The 17,875-nt window shown below is 34.2% G+C and overlaps 1 protein-coding gene across 3 annotated transcripts in view; it reads right to left on the bottom strand.

Moving 5' to 3' along the window:
• TMTC2 (transmembrane O-mannosyltransferase targeting cadherins 2) overlaps positions 1–17,875 on the bottom strand; it is a 258,351-nt gene that overhangs the window by 20,367 nt on the left and 220,109 nt on the right. The window contains exons 10-12 of one of the 3 annotated variants that reach the window (XM_068667510.1): positions 10,443–10,557; positions 3,331–3,394; positions 431–448 (exon numbers count right to left, since the gene is read on the bottom strand). In XM_068667510.1, coding sequence (XP_068523611.1) covers positions 446–448; positions 3,331–3,394; positions 10,443–10,557 — 182 coding nt within the window. In that variant the 3' untranslated portion in view covers positions 431–445. Of the gene's footprint in view, positions 1–430; positions 449–2,748; positions 2,927–3,330; positions 3,395–10,442; positions 10,558–17,875 lie in introns of those variants that run through there. The other 2 variants (XM_068667501.1, XM_068667492.1) reach the window with 2 other exon arrangements.

Raw genomic sequence — 17,875 nt, 5'->3', positions numbered from 1 at the left:
TTCTTTTACACTTTGTAAAATGAAGGAGTGTCCAAAAGCAAAGATGTTCAGGAAGTGTGTATATACATATATAAATTCACCTGTGCTGTGTTCAGCAGTTCCTTTACCAGTTATAGCATTTTTGCAAACATTTTATTCATTGTAATATGGCTTTTCACAGAGAATAAATAGTATTTTCAGTATTTTTCAGTCCTATCAGAATTAATTCAATGATGAATTAATTACCACCAATATTACAACAACATAATAATCTATGTGATGTTTGCTTTCTTAAAAAAAATGGCTTGCATGTTTCAGAGAAGTTTCATTCACCAGATTCAACAGGTACTATCTCAAGCACCCGAAGGAGGAAGACTTGTAAAACAGACACTTTTACCACTTCATTGTTCTAGGAACAAGGCTGACCCATTGCACGGAATGAGGCTTCAGAGATGCTGCAGTATTTTCACTGTGAGGGAATGTAGAAACAGATCTCTTGGCAACTAATATTAAACAGATGCACGCAAATGTATATATATGTACGTATACATATGGAATTTTGTATGCATACATCTGTGTATTATATTGCATTCATACATCTAGTATTTGAATTCTGTACAAATAAATGGTTTCAGACTATTAGTGATACATAAAAAAAAAATCCTTCAGTAATATATTTTATTTGAAATTAAGATATTTCTTTAAGATCTTGACTGACATCATTTTGTTGATTTTTCATAAGGCACTGAGAAGATACAAGGGCTATATCCAAAACAACAAATTACACTGTGAGCAGGGAACATTCCAGGCCATTAGAAATCTATTCTCTACATTTTCAGTACATAAAAATGGCTCCTACACAGCTCTGGACTGGGCCACTGCAGTCTCTCAGACAGTATCTGTATGCACTGTGAGAAGCTGATTGGCCTGACGCTAGAGACTAGTCCCGGACACATTTAATTTTCCAGTATACACATTGCAACTGAGCACACAGGATTTTACTATGGCCAGCCAATTTGCATTCTACTCTGCCTTGGAAAGACCAGGAACTCTATTGTCACATCTGCTTTATATTACTTACTACCTAGAAAACCTCGTTTGAGAGATTTCTTTTACCCTTTTACCCATTTGACTTTCATTCTTGAGATACTGCCCTTGTACAGTCTTCTCCTAACAGTTGATGCTGGCAATGAAAACTGATACATCTTGTCCACTCTGCACCATTGTAATTATTATTTATGAGAAGTCATGAAACATATGCATATTATGGTTAGCCACAGAGTTATGCTTTAGCACCTTGAAGATAAAAGTGAATTCCTTCTTAAAGGAAACTCAACAGGAGTTCCTGTTAGATTTAAACTTAAAAAGCAAGATTTAACTTTTCTTCTGATTAACTAATAGTATTTAGATGCTAAGATAAAACTATTTCTAAACAGAGAACAATTATTTTAAGGTAGAATAATGAACTAAGAATTACAAGCAAGGCTGACCTTGTTTCCAAGAATGCTTGGAGAAAATGTGTTACATTTTTTGCATTAAAAAGAAAAAAAAAAAAAAAAAGAAAACACTAAAGAACCCTCACAGTTGACAAAAGGAAAAGTAGACCCTTACCAGCAAACAAGGAATGGTGGGATGGTGGGATGTTTATCATTCCAAGGAGGAATGATAGGCCAAGGAGGAGGCTATCACCCTACCTCCAAAATACATGTATTTTATAATACCAGTAAAATAACACACTCTTATGCAAGATGATAATGTTCTTATAAATCAAAACAATTAAATGTTAAAATCATATTTTGCTTTCAATATGAAAAATACCTACAGCCAACAAAAGATCATTCAGACATAGCTTCATAACCTTCTATGAAATTTGTCTTAGACAGATATCTCTATACTAACAAGTGGCATAGCACAACAGAAAGGAAAACATTTGGATACTAAGGTATCCTTGGCCATGAAATGTGTGTTTCATTGGTTTTAATTTGGACTTCCTCTGGGCTATCCCTATTAGCTGCTAGAGTACATGTATACTGGATGCATCTTCTCATTTAGTTTCCTCTCAAAGAAATCCCATTCATATACAATTAATCCCATTCATATACTACTAAGTGATGAGAACCAGAGTGCAGTAAGTGGAGATGTCTGTGAGATGTGCTTCAAAAGCATGCCATTGCTCTGAACTGAAATGCTTAAGAGGATACACTGAGCTTTACCCTTCTGTTGACTTCCACAGTATAGTGGTGCTAATGGTGTGTGCAATGAACTGGAGAGTCAAGCTAAACAAGTGCTGATTCAATAAATATCTAAGTTAGTAGACAGTTGCTATCTTTTGGTCTAAAATGTAATTTCACAAAATACGAATTAAAGGAATACATAGATTTTGGAGTTGGTTTGTGTGTTTTTGTTTTGTTTTGTTTTTAAAGAGACTGTGAAAATGAAAGTTTCATATGAATAGGTTACTTTATTTTTTTGTAGTGTATTTTGTTAGCTTATTTTGAGTTTTAGCTAGTGTTAGTTTGGGGTATTAGGCACCAAAATTCTTTAGTCTTAAGACTGTATTCTTTTGCCATTTTTTAAAATGAAAATGCTAACCTATTTTCAAATTAAGCACTATAGAATTTCACAACAAGAATGTGTTCTGTGCTTGATACCTTCAATAGACAAAGTATGAGGGTTTAAAAATAATTTCTGCCCCATTTATATCCATGAGTGGTGTTTCCTCCCAAAGTCCAAAGGTAATTGAAAAGAAATATAACATTGAGTAATAAATGGTAAAATGAAAATATTTTATTCCTTTAGTTCCTGATGCAATAAAATTGGTAATGAACTTTATTTTTTTTAACAAGGCGCTCATATATTCCTACATATTTCCACTTCAAGGAATAAGCATTTCTTTGATTTTGTACCATCTTTAAGTCTGTTGAACAACAACATTTTCCACAAGTTCCTGACAGAAAAAAAGGCATAAATGTATTATTTAAAATGCCTTAAATAGTAGATCACAGAATAGCCTTTCATTATCTTGTTACTAGTGAAAATAGATGGAATTAGGAGAGCTTTCCAAACTTGACACATTTAAAAGTAGATAAATAAATCTAAATCTATAAATCTTTTTTCAAATATGTGAGCCAAGTATGACTTGTTGCTGGAATACTACACTAAGATAACATGAAAGTGTACTGATTGGTCTAGCCAATGCATGACTTTATCTGACTACCCTATAATTGACCATATATGATACAGGCCAAGAAATCAAACATTCCAGCATGAAGTCCCTCCTCAGCATAAACAGTTCAGCACTACAGCACATTCATCAGTTTAAGTAATGGATATCATTGAGAAGGTACTTACATTAGGTCTTAATCCTGCTGCCATTTCATAATATTTCTCAGCTTCTTCATTAAGGCTGGCTTGTCTATTAGAAGAGAAAAAACAAACAAACAAACAAACAAAAAACATAATATAATTACTCTTCAGTTTCTTTGGGTTAAAAACAAACCAACAAACATACAAAAGCACACCTAAAAATACTGCAACTATTCCCTACCATTTAAGGATATTACCTTAACAAATACCCACAATATCTAAAAGATTGTAGTTCAGCATATCCATTTCATCTGATGAACCCTCTTTGTGTATTATATTTTCTTCTTAGAAATTCTGTGATTCTTAGTTCTGAAAAGGTACATAGTTTTTCTGAAAATTAGTGCACACTGGAGAGAACTTCAGAAGGCTAAATGCTCATCTGAGGCAAAAGCACTGATGTACCAGTCTTTACCAGAGGAAAACCTGGTTTATTTTTTGTAATTACCCATACTCTAACAGTAAATCATTAAGCTACACGTTATACAACAACATAGTTCATTTCTTTCTGCTTCTCCAAGAACACTGTTATTCAAGAAACCAAATACAGAAAATACTACTTCTTAAAAATAGGTTTCTATGATTCAGGGAAATCATTTATATGAGTTCTCATTTCAACACCTACTCACATCAGACCAAGAGTGGGTTTAACTTAGACATCATACTGCACGGGAATAAGATGAGTCTCAGGGTATCTGAAGCACTATCAGCCCACCTCTTTTCTTTTTCCTTTCATATAGATGGTGCCTACATTCTCCTAGTAGTTTAATTTTTATACCTTCATTCCCTCACGTTTAATTTTAATGCATTCAAAAGAATGCATTATGTTGCCAAAGAAATCCAAATGCATTTTTTTTGCTCAACAGGCCCTTTTTACATCGTCTCTCAAACTCCTTTCTACTTCTTTTGTCTCTACCTTCTTAAACTCTCTCAAAATTTTCATTGTGGCCACTGGCTGAAGGAGTATCTCTCAATCACATACAAGTTATGAGAAAGATGGTAAATATGTAGGAACAACTGGCAAGCTACATATCTTTTGCTATTGCTTTGTCACAATATTGAATCCAAGGAGGAAAAAAAAATAGGGAGAGAGAGTTAGCTGTCTTCATATAAGAGATCTTATTTGTTATGTGATTACAGATACATTTGTATGATACAAGTGAAAAATTAGAAAACAAGGATAAAACAGACCAGGATGGATTATTATTTTTTCTTTTTCTTCCCCTTCCAAGAACAGTAATTAGCTGAGAATAAGTCAGCTGAGCACATGTATCTGGAGATATTACTTTGTTAGTTACATGTGATGTTTCACGTGCTTTGTTGTTCAGTGATCACATTTTGTTCTAATTTTGTATTCCCATCCACTAAAATTTTAAACATTAGCCACATTATACATAATAAGCAGTTATTTCCAATCAACATATTTTGACAGACAGTTATTGGTCTTGGGAAGAGAAAGGGAGGATGGATAATTTCTTTGAAGTTTCTCACATACTTCACATGCAGCCAGAAACCACTTCCTGACTAACAATTTAACACGTACAACCCAGTTGATACCTGTTAACTGTTTGATATTACTTTGCACATGCATCTTCAACACAGTGGTTGCTGCGGTTAAATATAATTGAATGTCTAAAAACACTCATTTAACATGCTTCTGAATCACCCCTGAGGGGCATTAGTAGCACTTGAAACTACTGAAAAAAAAAAAAAAAAAAATATATATATATATATATATATATACACACAATATATATATATAATAAATATATATATGTCATACTTCCAAATTTCAGGACTTACTATAAGGCACATAAATTGAAATATGTCACACAGCTTTTTTTTCCTGTTTATGCAGAACTGTCAGGAAACAAAGCATTTCTGAATGTAGTGAAATCCCATACATGTAAGGTGCTTTACCCAGGGGCAGACACAGACCATACATTTCAGCTCAAAAAAGTGTTGTTGGCACGTAAATATAGACCAAATTAAAATCTTGTCCAATTTTAGCCCAGTGGTGGAAATACATGGCTTGCTTTCCTCCCACATGCACATACTGATCATTAATTTTCAAATTGAAATCAATTTAAATTTATAATTATCTATTAAAATTGGCTTATATAAACGAACACACACCAACTAATCTGTTCAGAAAAATGCCAGTTCCATTACTGAGGCATTCAGCAACTGCTCCTTTAGTTAAGTTACGGGAGAATTCTGGTTCACGTTTTCATTGGAGATCTATGCTAGAAATTCATTATGTTAAGCCTTGGAATGGCTATCCCTTGAGAAAAATAAAAGGCACAGGGGTAGGAAATTGCAGTAACCCTATGCCACTAAGCAGTAAAGGGCTCTGGATCAATGTCAAAGAAGGGAAGGACACCACTAAAGGAAACATAATTCACATGGCAGTAAAACATTAGACAAAATGTTAATAATAAAACAGAAAGGAAGGAAAAGAAGTAAAGAGAAGTTGGGAAGACAGAGCCCTTTTTATACTTAAGATATATATTTCAACCTGTATTCCAAATCTTTTCATGAGGAGTGTCCTTGAAAACACATCTGATTTCCCCAATTAACATCTAGCATTCAATCTTATTTCAAGGGAAAAAATGTCATCTCTCTTTATTCTCTCATCTCTCTCTACCTGAGCCTTCAGACCTACCAGTTCTTGTGTTTCACCAGTTCCAGGCGATTACCAATGACACTTCCTAAATGTGCTGGACAACACATTACTCTTAGGTTCTCCTGACACCCAGTTACATTCAACTTACATTCATTTTAAATGTTTATGCTAACCACTGGAAAAAATATTGCTTTGAAAGAAAAAACTACACCAATGTTTAGATACATAAACTGGCTTAGATACATAAACAAGTGAATGGAAAGGGCTATTTTTAAACTGCCAGTTGCTTGGCCTAAAGCTTCAGGCTGTTAATTTTTTTTTTTTTTTTAAAGTGAAATCATGGATAACAGTCCCACTATGAAAAAGACATTTTCCTGAAAGAGGTTCGTATTTAATAGAACAGATGTTTGATTCTTATCATTCTTAATGGAACCTTTTGTGTCATACCAAAATTATAATGACATTCCATACACATAACCCTTCATCCATATTTTCAATTTTACAACAGTTACAGAATTTTACAGGAATGATATAGTTAGCCATATATATACCTATTTAAATACAACGATAGCAGTTACATAGTGAATAAAATCTTTGTAGGCAACAATATAGGGTGAACAGGTATCTGTGAGATTGTGCCAGCAACTAGACCTTATGTTCAGTCAGTGTGTTTGGCAAGCCAAAATATTCTCATAGATGTTCACTGCAAAATAAAGACCAAGTCACGTAGCACTGCTCTAATTCAAACTTATGTTTTTAAATTGCCAATAAGCATGCAATGACTTCATGTAATACAATGGTTGCCCAGAACAACCCATTGTCTTACAGAAGCATGAAAAAGAAATATTCCTACAAAAAAGTGCTTTTTAGCTCTTCTCCCTATGCTTGTTTTCATTTGAAGACAACATGAAGCTCTTTTCCTGTTTCAAATTAGTACAGCGCTGTCACTACACTGCCATTCCTCATTCTAAATGCAATCATCTCTTAGTTCACAGGAAACCTGTCTCACCTCAGTACACAACTGCCAAGTGAAACAGCAATGTTAAGAGATGACTCTGTCACTGAAGTTAGAGCCACCATAAGGCACTCCCAATATATATGCTTCACTACACTCCATTCAGATGTATCTAGCTTTACTGAAAGGCTTCAAGCTGAGGATATAAGCAAAAGCATAGCAAACACTACAAAAGTAAAACGCATGAGCAGTTACTGTTTTAAGAACCACCTCAAAAAAAAACAGCTACATAACCCTTGAATATAGCTGTCTGAAAAACAAATTCTGTGAGAAAACAAATTTTACACGCAAGAACTATTCAAGTTAAAAGTTACCAGACTGTTGAAAATAAATTATTACATTCATCCTACATCTCACTCCTCTTACAGGTGACTCAATTCATCTGACATTGCATTATCATGATCCTACAGAAATCACCCAGGCAAAAAAAAATGATTAACTGTTTGTGTAATTAGGAAAAAAAAGAGGTTCACTAATAATGCAAACTTGACCTCAGCTTCAGACTTAGTCACAAAGACAGAAAGTAAACAGTGATGGAATACCTCACAGAAGGAGCTGGAATCTTTCTTGTGACTGCAAAACTGAGAACAGGCTATCTAAAATACAGCTATGGCATTAGGACACAGTTAACAGTTCTGTTGCAAATTTAAAAACAAACAAACAAATCATTAATTCATAGCACTCCAGTGTATGCCTTGTTCAAATTTTTCAAAAATTGTTAATTAGTGGTGTAGAAAACAAATTGAACTTGGAGGGAATGCTGTGATTTTATCCACCCAAAGCAGCTGTAACCCAAATTATAAAGAATTTATGTGCAATTCTAAATAAGCATCTTAATGTTTCTAAATCTCCTGACACTCCTTGGGGTAATGGTGGAAACAGGATAATGACAAAAGGGAAAGATGATACTTCCCTGAATCAACAGTACGGCACTGGGAAGAACATTCAGTCAATACAAAAATATTAGAATTTGCAAAAAAAAAAAAAAAAAAAGAGCTACTGCTATTACCTTCCCAGACATTTTGGACATCCTGCATCACCCACTTCAATATCAATTTCTTTCTCTTAATCCACAACAAATCTTTAAAATGTATCCCTCCTTCTCTCTCAAAACAGTTCACTTCTATGTCTTGTGAACTTCTATATTTTCTACCTCAGAGCTGTGCAGTACATTCAAAATTCTTACTTACCAATCAGTTTTTATAGATCTCTACAGCAACCTCAATAGCTATTGTCTGCCTACATGAAACTGCTATATTTAATAATTTCAGCTTTTCATTTATGGCCCTCTTGAGTATCCATAGCTTCCAGCTTTCTTATTCTGTTCCAGTCTGAGTACCCCTTTCTTTTCTTCATTAATTTCTTGGTATCTGCTTTCCGCTTGGAATCACCACTGTTCTCCTTCACTCTAAATATCCTGAAAATCAGCTTTTTCTGAAGTTCCACAGACTCATAATGGATTTGTAGTTGCTTTCCCAATGTATGGATACACATTCTCTATGTCCCGTTGCTATTATGTAAACAACACATTGAATAAACTGCTAAGTAAAGCAGTAAACCAAGGCAGACAGGAGGATCATAACATTTTAGCAAAAATAATTCAAATAATTATGCATGCGGTTTTAAGGAAAAACTTGGCAGCACTGAATTTGACTTTACCACCCCGACGCTTATTAAATCGTCCAGGCCAGTTGAGACTTCAAGAGCCATTAAGAAGCCATTACAGTCTTCCACAAAGAAAGATGAGTATTGTAATGGAAAACTAGATCAACTAGGTATCACATAGGAGCACAGATAAATTCTAGCTAAGCTAAACCATCAGCACATTTTTTTAAAAAAAGCCTTTGGCTTAGTTGTTGTTTTGTTGTTGTTGTTTTAAGGTTTTAATTAGTGCTTAGAATTAAAATAGAGAATGCCATTCAGAGTACCTAAGCTCATTGCTGGATGAAACCTCCTAGAAGTGTCCAGTCCCAATCAGATCAAGTAGGGTAATCACGGCTGATGTACAGTACAGCAGCACAGCTCTTACACTGAGTGAAACAATACTCATATCCCAGTGTAAAGATATGCCTTGAAGACCTGAGGTGCTTTAGTCAGTGGTCACAGAGAAAGTGAGTCATGTAGTAAGCCTATTGCTAAATAGTATTGATGTATGCCAACACATTTTATAACACACACCAAAAAAATCACACCATTTTACACCATTAAACTATCTGGCACAACACACTTACTGAAGTCAGTAGGAATCTGGCTTTCTACATCCTTTTGGATTCAGCTTTCATGCCTAACTTACTATGCTTCTGTCTATGAATTTATTTAATTAAACTAGATGTTTTAACTTCCCGAATTGAGGAGACAGTTTCAGAAAATAATCAGGAGGAAGGAAAAATAGTGGATACACCTGTTGCAGGTCAAACCATTATATATCAGCGAACCATTTGTCTGTGCTTCTTTTCTAATCTATAAGCAGTAAGAGCTATATCTAAGAACGTTTTGGGGCTTATTTCAAAATCCTGGTATATAAAACTTCATTCTACAACACACGTCACTTGGCTGAAGCTGATTCTACCTTTCTTTTCCTTTCATTTCATATCCTAAATGTTAAAAGTACAAACAGCCAAGTGACAGATCTCCATTAAAGAAATAATCTCAATAACTGTTTTATGCTAATGAAGTATATTTTTTATTTCCTTGTCATCCATTTTCTGAGCATAGATGTAATCTAAATGAAACTAAATATCCTCATAACTGTCAAGTCAACAATAGATAATAATTAGATAGTTATCCTAGAAATAAGTGTGGATGATACCTATTAAAGTAATGTGAATTTAATGATCATGTTCAGGCAGAAGCTCAATGTTACTGAATATCCAGGTCTAACAGCTTTAAAAGGAAAAAAAGGCAACTAAAATTTTATTCATTTCAGATACGAGAACAGAATTAAATATGACTACATTTAAAATCATAGATTCTGATAATACTAATTGCTCCTGTGTGTCTAAAAGTCAGCATTAACCCGAGAATATTTAGATGTCTAATCATCCTAGCGTTCCCTACTGATATTAACACAAAAGGTGATATTTCCAATATTCTCTAGTTACCTCCAGATCTATAATTTGCAAATGCTATGCATCCTAAATCTTAAGAGATCAGATCAAAGGAAATCCTGCAGGATGTTCTTCACAAAAGAAACAATTGTTCTTATATGCAAGTAAAAAGAACTACCTACTTGTGAACAATGGAAGTTGTAAAGGCAATAAATTATGAGCTAGCACATAGAAAATTAGAAATAGATAGTCCTAATCCCACAACACTTTCATTACATTTCTTTTCATCTTATTAGAGATATTAAATTATTCAAAACAGTCCCTGAGCTTTAAAAATAAACCCTTTTTAAGCAAAGACTTTTTTCTCCAAAACAAGAGAAGAAAATCAAGTAAGACATGTAAAGGTACTAACCTGAGCATATGGGCTGCATTGAAAACAACATCAAATTCTGTATTATCGAGTTCAGCTGCTTTCTTTGCCATCTCAGCTGCTTCTATTAGACGGGATTCTTCTAGGAGGAACTGACCTGGAATAGAGTACATGAACATGAATTCATGTAAAACAACTGATAGGTAATACTTCAGAAAATACAGATACAAAAAAGAATTAAAAAACAAAAACAAATTAGATGTCCCACACTCAGTGTTTGGCCATTTATTGATTTACTCTGCATTGCAATATAATTAAAATGTATAAAATACAGAAAAATCCAGTAGATATGATAGGAATAACTAACTGAAATATTTACAAAAGATATTTATGATTAGGAATAATGTTATAATAAAACTAAGCTGTCAAAAAACTATACCCTTGATCTGCGAGAGGCCTGTCTTCAAGAACCTGCCCTTCTGCTTATAGTTATACTGATCTTTGCTTCCTCAGAGGAAAAAGAAATAAAATCAAATAGCCTCTACAAGCAAAATATATTCCCATTTTATAAGGATATCTCAAAGATCGTATCAAATATATTTTTTACTTCTACATACGTATATGCAAATGTTTCCCCAGCTTTAGAATTATAAGCAATACTTTGCTTTAGAAAGTTTGTATATGTATACCTTGATGAACTGACACTTTATCACATATATCAATGATTCTAATAGAATTGCAGTTTTTTTATGTTTCCTAAGTAATCCTTACCTTTCACGTAAAAACAAACAAACAAACAAACAAAAACAACTGAAGATAGCTAAAATCATGTGACTGAATTTTTACAAATGGCAATATTGTAATCATCACACCAAGTTAAAACAGAGAAGAATAAATAATATAGCATTAAGCAAACTTAAACTAAAGTACAGTACTTTCAAAAGATAGGCAAATAACAACTAGTAAAACTCAACAAAATTGAGTTTTCCTTTGAAGAAGAACCTTAGTGATATGGTTTAGTGGAGGACTTGTTAGTGTTAGGTCAGAGGTTGGACTCAATGATCTAGAGTTCTCTTCCAACCTAGAAATTCTGTGATTCTGTGAAGAAGAAAACACTTTGGAAGCTACTCAAACCACTGTAGTTCTGCTCCTTTTAATGACTTTTTCACACCTAATTTGTAAAACATGTTATTTTTGGATCATGGACTTTTCAAAGGGTTTCAGCTGTCTAGACTTTGTGTCTGCATAACCTTATATTTGGAAAAGCCATCTTGAAGTATGGTGATTATATGCTCCAACATCCCATCCTTCCTTTTTTATCTTACTTTTGAAAAATAAGATCACTCATCCAAAAGTCCAGCAAGTCATCACTGGCCACAAGCCTCTTCAGGAACAGCAGTCCATGAAAAAATGAGTTCCTCTCATGGTAAGTGATTTTCTTTCTTTCTTGCCTCCTTTCCTCATACATTCCCTGTTGCTTTCTATCTTTTTCTGCAGAAAATCCACTTAACCAGAGCCAGCGAGGTCTGTAAGGGCACAGTGAATCCAGTAATGCTTGGGTACAATGAAAATGTTTGCAGAAGGAATTATCTCAATACCAAAAGTGATGAAAGACAGCTTTCCTAGCTTTTTGCTTTTTCTCCATGGATACTTTTCAACTTGGCAAGAGACGGGAGATTCTTTACTCAGACAGTCACCTATGTCTTAGATATTCAGATCTGCAAAAAAGTCTCGGAAAAACATTCACATCTTACGGCATTCATAGCATAAGCCTTGCTTGCTTCAGTTACATCCGCTCTCAGCTATGCGCCATCCTTTCATGCACTATGATGTTTTATGTTGTTTCCAGAAATACATGATTTACAAAAAGGCTTTTTTAGAACAGCGAGAAGAAGGGAAAAACATAAAAAGAAAACATATGAGAACAATTTTGATCATAAGAAATTAATTTATCTTCAGAATTAGAAACTATTGCTTGAGCCATTAACGGAAGTCTCTTATGAATGAGAAAATGTCAATATTTTCTCTCCTTATGTCAAGATGGGGAAAAAAATGGGACAAAAATTACATTTTTTTTTTCTTTTTTTCTGGTACCACATCAGGACATGCTTTATATACAGCAGGACAATCTCTGAATCTGAAAATTCTCAGACAATCTACCAATTACAATAGGCAGTTCTTCTCCCCTGATTTGGCTGAATTATTTGAAAATAAAACTTTAATTGATATTCCAATTCACTTTCAAATGAACTGAAAGAGCATCCCTCATCTTTAGGTCAATGTCGAAGCAAACCAGCCTAAAACTGTTAATATTGTGGGTGGCGTTTTTTTGTTGTTTGTTTGTTTCGTTTTGTTTGTTTGTTTATAATGGAAAGTACTGGATTAGGAAAGCAAGATGATAGTAACTGGATGTACTCTTTATACAGGAGGAGAGAAAGAACACATAACCTTTTAGGTTTCGAGATGTACTAAGCCTTGAAGATTATTCTGAAAAAAAAAAAAAAAAGGAAAAATATTTTGCAGCTTAGAACCTGAAAATAATGTCAACTGATCATTAGCCTAATTAATTCCAAAAGGGTGGAATAAAATATTTCTTTATCGTCTTCATCAAAAATAACTCAAGGATTTTTAGGGAGAGATCTTCAGAACCATACTTCTAGCCGTCTGTATGAAACATTTCAACACTGGAGCTCAACAGAGAGCTTAGGTATATTTATAACTAGTCTGAATGTAGTAGAATGTAGCTGGTACATTCAACTTAATGTGACATAATCAACAAATTTCTTGACTGAGATTTACATTATTAAAACAGTAAAATTCTTTCACTTCATCCATTTAATTACTAAATTACATTTTTGGAAACCTTTTCAAACCAATACTAATGGTTTACTGGCTGTCTTAAGCAACATATACTAGGTTAATTCTTAGCTCTTTAAGAGGTCTATAATATCAACATACTACTAAAAATATTATGAAATTCCTACATGCTTTAGGATTACTACAAGAAGGCTAATTTAGAATAGGACATCATTATTTACATTTACTGAAAAGCAAGTGCATTGCTAGATGCTTTAGCTAAAAGCTTATTTTTATTAATTGCTTTTTCTATGATTCTGGCTGCATACATTCCATTAGTCTACATGGACATATCAAAAATGTCAGCAACAACTCTAACATTTTAAATTGTTAAAAATGGAATTCACTCTCTGTTTATTATCAGGACTCTTAAGAGTGTCTCTATAATAGGATTATTATTTTATATAACATATTAAAGGATTATCTTTACTGCAGTTTTACCAAAGCTATCTAAAACAAATTGCAATTAATCCATGACACCAACTAAGTACAAGTCAGACTTTCCAGAAAACTCTTGACTATGCATTCCCATAAACAAATCTCTCTCCTGCACTGAAGGGTTAATAACAGTGGAAATACCTCGTGTTAAGTGGATAGGTAGCAAATGACACATGGCACCCTCCTGAAACCAACTGTAGCATCATTTACACCGAAACTCTTACAGAATTCTGACTGCAAACAAGAGAGGAGAACACCCTGCAACTGCCCCACTCATTTCCTAAGTAGAGGTAATTTAATCAGAGGTTGCTGATTAAGCATTTCCATAAACTGACTGGGCTACAAATATAAATGACTGCTACCTTTCCAGTCTAGTGGAAAAGTCTACACTTGAGCATACAGGTGTGTGGTGGACTGCCCTAAGCAGAGCCAAGCACTCGCTTGCTCACCCCCCAGCATGATGAGGGGACAGTAAAGGAAAAAAAAAAGCAAGAAAATTTGAGGTTCAAGATAAAAACAGTTTAATATGTGAAGGAAAAAGAAAAAAAAAAAAGCAAAAGAGAAAAAAAGACAAAAAAGGAAATTGCTCACTGATTCTTATATATGGACTGATGCCCAGCAAGTTGTTTAACAAAGCTCACCTTAGAAGCCAAAAATCCTCTTTTTCTTCCTCTACTCCAGTTTTTATTGCTAGACATAACACTATATGCTATAGAATATGCCTTTGGCCAGCTTGGGCCAGCTGTCCAAGCTATATCCCCTCTCAGTCACTTGCCCACCTCCAGCTTACTCACTGCAGGGACAGAGTGGGGAAAAGAGAAAGCTTTGATATTGTGCAAGCACTGTTCAGCAGCAGCCCAAACATTGGTGTGTTTATCAACGCTGCTTTAGCCACAATCCAAAACACAGCATCACCAAGGCTGTTATGAAAAAAGTTAACTCCATCCCAAACAGACACAGTACAAGGTGGAAACTTTCAGTTAAGAATTGAGATTTGCCAGGTTCTCCTGAAATGCAAACCAAATTTATTCACACATCTAAATTTGATTTACAGCATCTAAGTAGAGATAACCCATTTTGAAAACATTAGCTACAGCTCCTTTTAAAATGATACACTAAGTTCATGGAAGAATGAATTGGATTGGCAGTTTAGTGTTGCACTTTCTTCACTAAAAAGGCGACTTCTGAACTTCTTCTGTCAAAGCTATAAAGATGTGTTTTCCCAAGAAAAGAACACTAGGCAGGGCAAAATACTGGCAGAGTGTTAAGGTGGATCAGAAAGCTTGATCCACAAGCCCCTGGATCAGGAGCCTCTTGTGTGGGTCTAAATTTACATGCAGGATTTTCTTCTTTGAAAGGTAGCTGGCAAACCGCGTGATTTATGAGACGCTGCCCAACATCACATACAGAGCTCTCTTATTGCAGGTGTCATGAATCTGAGTCTTGCCAACAGCATAAATTATGGTAGCCTGATTGTTTTTTGGAATCAGAATGAGATTTTTAGAAAATAGTTTTCTAGAAGCTCTGGATCCAAGATTTTCTTCCTTGAAGGAATGAATATTTCTCATTGCTGTTCCAGAACAAGAGTGGGAAATCCACAGTCCAGTTCCAGATGCGATCTTCAACAACACTTTTCTTTGTCTGGAGCAGCATTATTACTTTAAATAGAATTTTCCATCTTTGCTAGATAGCATAGAGATGAGTGTAAATGTGTAGCCAAGAGTTCTTAAAGACCTTTGACAAAAGGGAACTAAGTCAATACTTCATTATCCTCTTAGTCATGTTTCTTTTTCCTCTAAACTCTAAGATACTTAAGCATCAGAAATAGTATTAAAAATTAAGGTTCCTATACCTACGGCTTTGTTCAAACATATTACTGCAAATCACCAATGGTGGTTTTGAGCCTATATTGGACTGGAAAAAATGATAAGATAATATATGCAATCTACTTGTCTCTGAAAAAAATATATATATATTTAAATAAAATAAAATTAAAATAAAATAAAATAAAATGAAATAAAATAAAATGAAATAAAATAAAATAAAATAAAATAAAATAAAATAAAATAAAATAAAATAAAATAAAATAAAATAAAATAAAATAAAACAGTTTCCAGTTCCCAGTGGTTGAAAAGAACTGATTTTCATCTTCTGTCAAAAATTTTAACAACTATTCATCCATAGAGATGAAAGCATAGAGCTTTAATAATAATAATAATTAATTAAGAGCTTTAATAATCATAATAATAAAGCATAGAGCTTTAATAAAAGCCTGTATAATTCTCTCTCTAAAATGACCATGAACATTTGTAAAGCATTTTGTTAAGACATGTGCTAACACCAGTTTAAAAACTATAAACTGAATGGGTAGTTCTGCTATTTTGTTGTAATATAAAAGGTATTAATTGGTTGGGATATGCCTGTTTGTAACAATCTTTCATGTTCAGAGCACAAGCGCATTAGTGCCTGCCTCAAGAATTGGCTTCAACTATTCCCTACTGGCACTATGATCTTTTATTTCACTAGATAAAAGTGAAAGTTGCACCAATCTTTCCTTAGTTGAAATGTTCATTCTCTTTTGCTCACTGGCATCCATTCAAAGATACTTTGTACCAGAACAGAGAGGATTTCTGAAACAGTGCATCTTGCTACTACTACTTTTAAAAAGAAACATTCTGAATGTTCTGGGGATGCTCTTGGGTTTTCTCTTCCAACTTGCTTCCAGCTTGCTTTCTTGTCCTGCTATCTTTACTAATGCAGAAAACAAACAAACAAACAAAAACAAAACAAAAAAAAAAAACAAAAGTAAACTACCTTCTGAATAAGAAGGAAGAAAATTTCTAATCCCAACAGAGAGTAGTTAGCACTTGCTTTTTTAAATAGATATACCTTCGTCACCAAATCTTCTGCATTTTATCCTCTTCAAAAGAGTTTTCTCCTTCTATGGCAGCAACTTAAACAACTATTTTAACATGAGAAGTGGATATATCAAGACCATAAACTCAAATGTAAAATCTGTTTATAATAAACTTCACTAGTGGTTCTTTCAGCACATTCAACACCAAGGATTTGAAAACCAATATTTGTTGAAGCTTTCAAAGCACTTAGCGTTCCATCTCAAACCAAAACAGGTATCAGGTTCTGTGTGACTTCACACATTTTGTGAGTCTTTGAAGCACACAGAAAGGCTACAATATCATGTCTTGAGAACTGAACTATATTCTTATTGGCATGCGCAGAACCATGACTGAAACCACCACTACCTCTGTGCCAATCAGGAGCAAAAGAGCAGATGCCAAGTGATATTTCTCTAAATGGAAAATTTTCCATATGCTGGGGAAGAAATGAGAGGAAAGACCTTGCCTCTGAGTTGATATCCAAAACTTTTTGGGTGATGAATCAATGTTGCAAGATGCCAAGTCAACAGACATGACCTAATGTAACTGTTTCCTCTCAGAGTTTCAAAACAGATTCATTGGCTGCGAATGAGCATTTCCCAGAGCAAGGGAATGTTTGCTTAAAGATCTTGTTTTCAAGGCCTGTTAAGACAATTTCTCACTGAATGTGTAGGATGTGACAGGGAAAACAAAGATGAACTTACATCACCTAGAATCACCAAGATGGCAGTAGCATTCCAGTTTGTTTTACTGTTCCTTATATCCCATTCCATCTTTCCTCCTGCTTTCTGGCTTTCTTTCTGAAAGGACTGTTGGGGAGTCTATCCCCTCAATTCTTTTCTATCAAGAAGATTATTCAGTGCAAATAAAATTAATAGAAAGACTATGGAAGCCAGTGGGTGCTGCAACATCAATATCAGCACTGGCTTAGAACAGTCCTTTTTTATTAAAGCTTTTATTTGTCTGAAAAACTTATCTGTTGCAGTTATGCTAAATATACCGTTGGATGTCATCCAGAGCACAACCAGAGATAACAGAGAAAAAAATTAAATTGCAAGCCTTTGGGACTCAATGACTGAGCTTGTGACCACATCTGGATCACTACAAGCTCTCACTAAAACATAAAATTGATGATGAAAATGTATAATGCAGAGGACCTGATGTTTTTACAAATCCTAAGCTAGAGTCTGGACCCTATATAATTCCCCAGACACCTGGTGATATATAAGGTTTGGAAAAGAGATATTTGGATAGGAAAGAACTATTCAGTTGTGCTTTTGTAGC

The sequence above is a fragment of the Anas acuta genome, chromosome 1, assembly GCF_963932015.1.
Source record: "Anas acuta chromosome 1, bAnaAcu1.1, whole genome shotgun sequence".
Taxonomy (NCBI): Eukaryota; Metazoa; Chordata; class Aves; order Anseriformes; family Anatidae; genus Anas; species Anas acuta.
The sequence above is the reverse complement of the archived record's forward strand: the minus strand, read 5'-3'. Positions and strand labels throughout refer to the sequence as shown.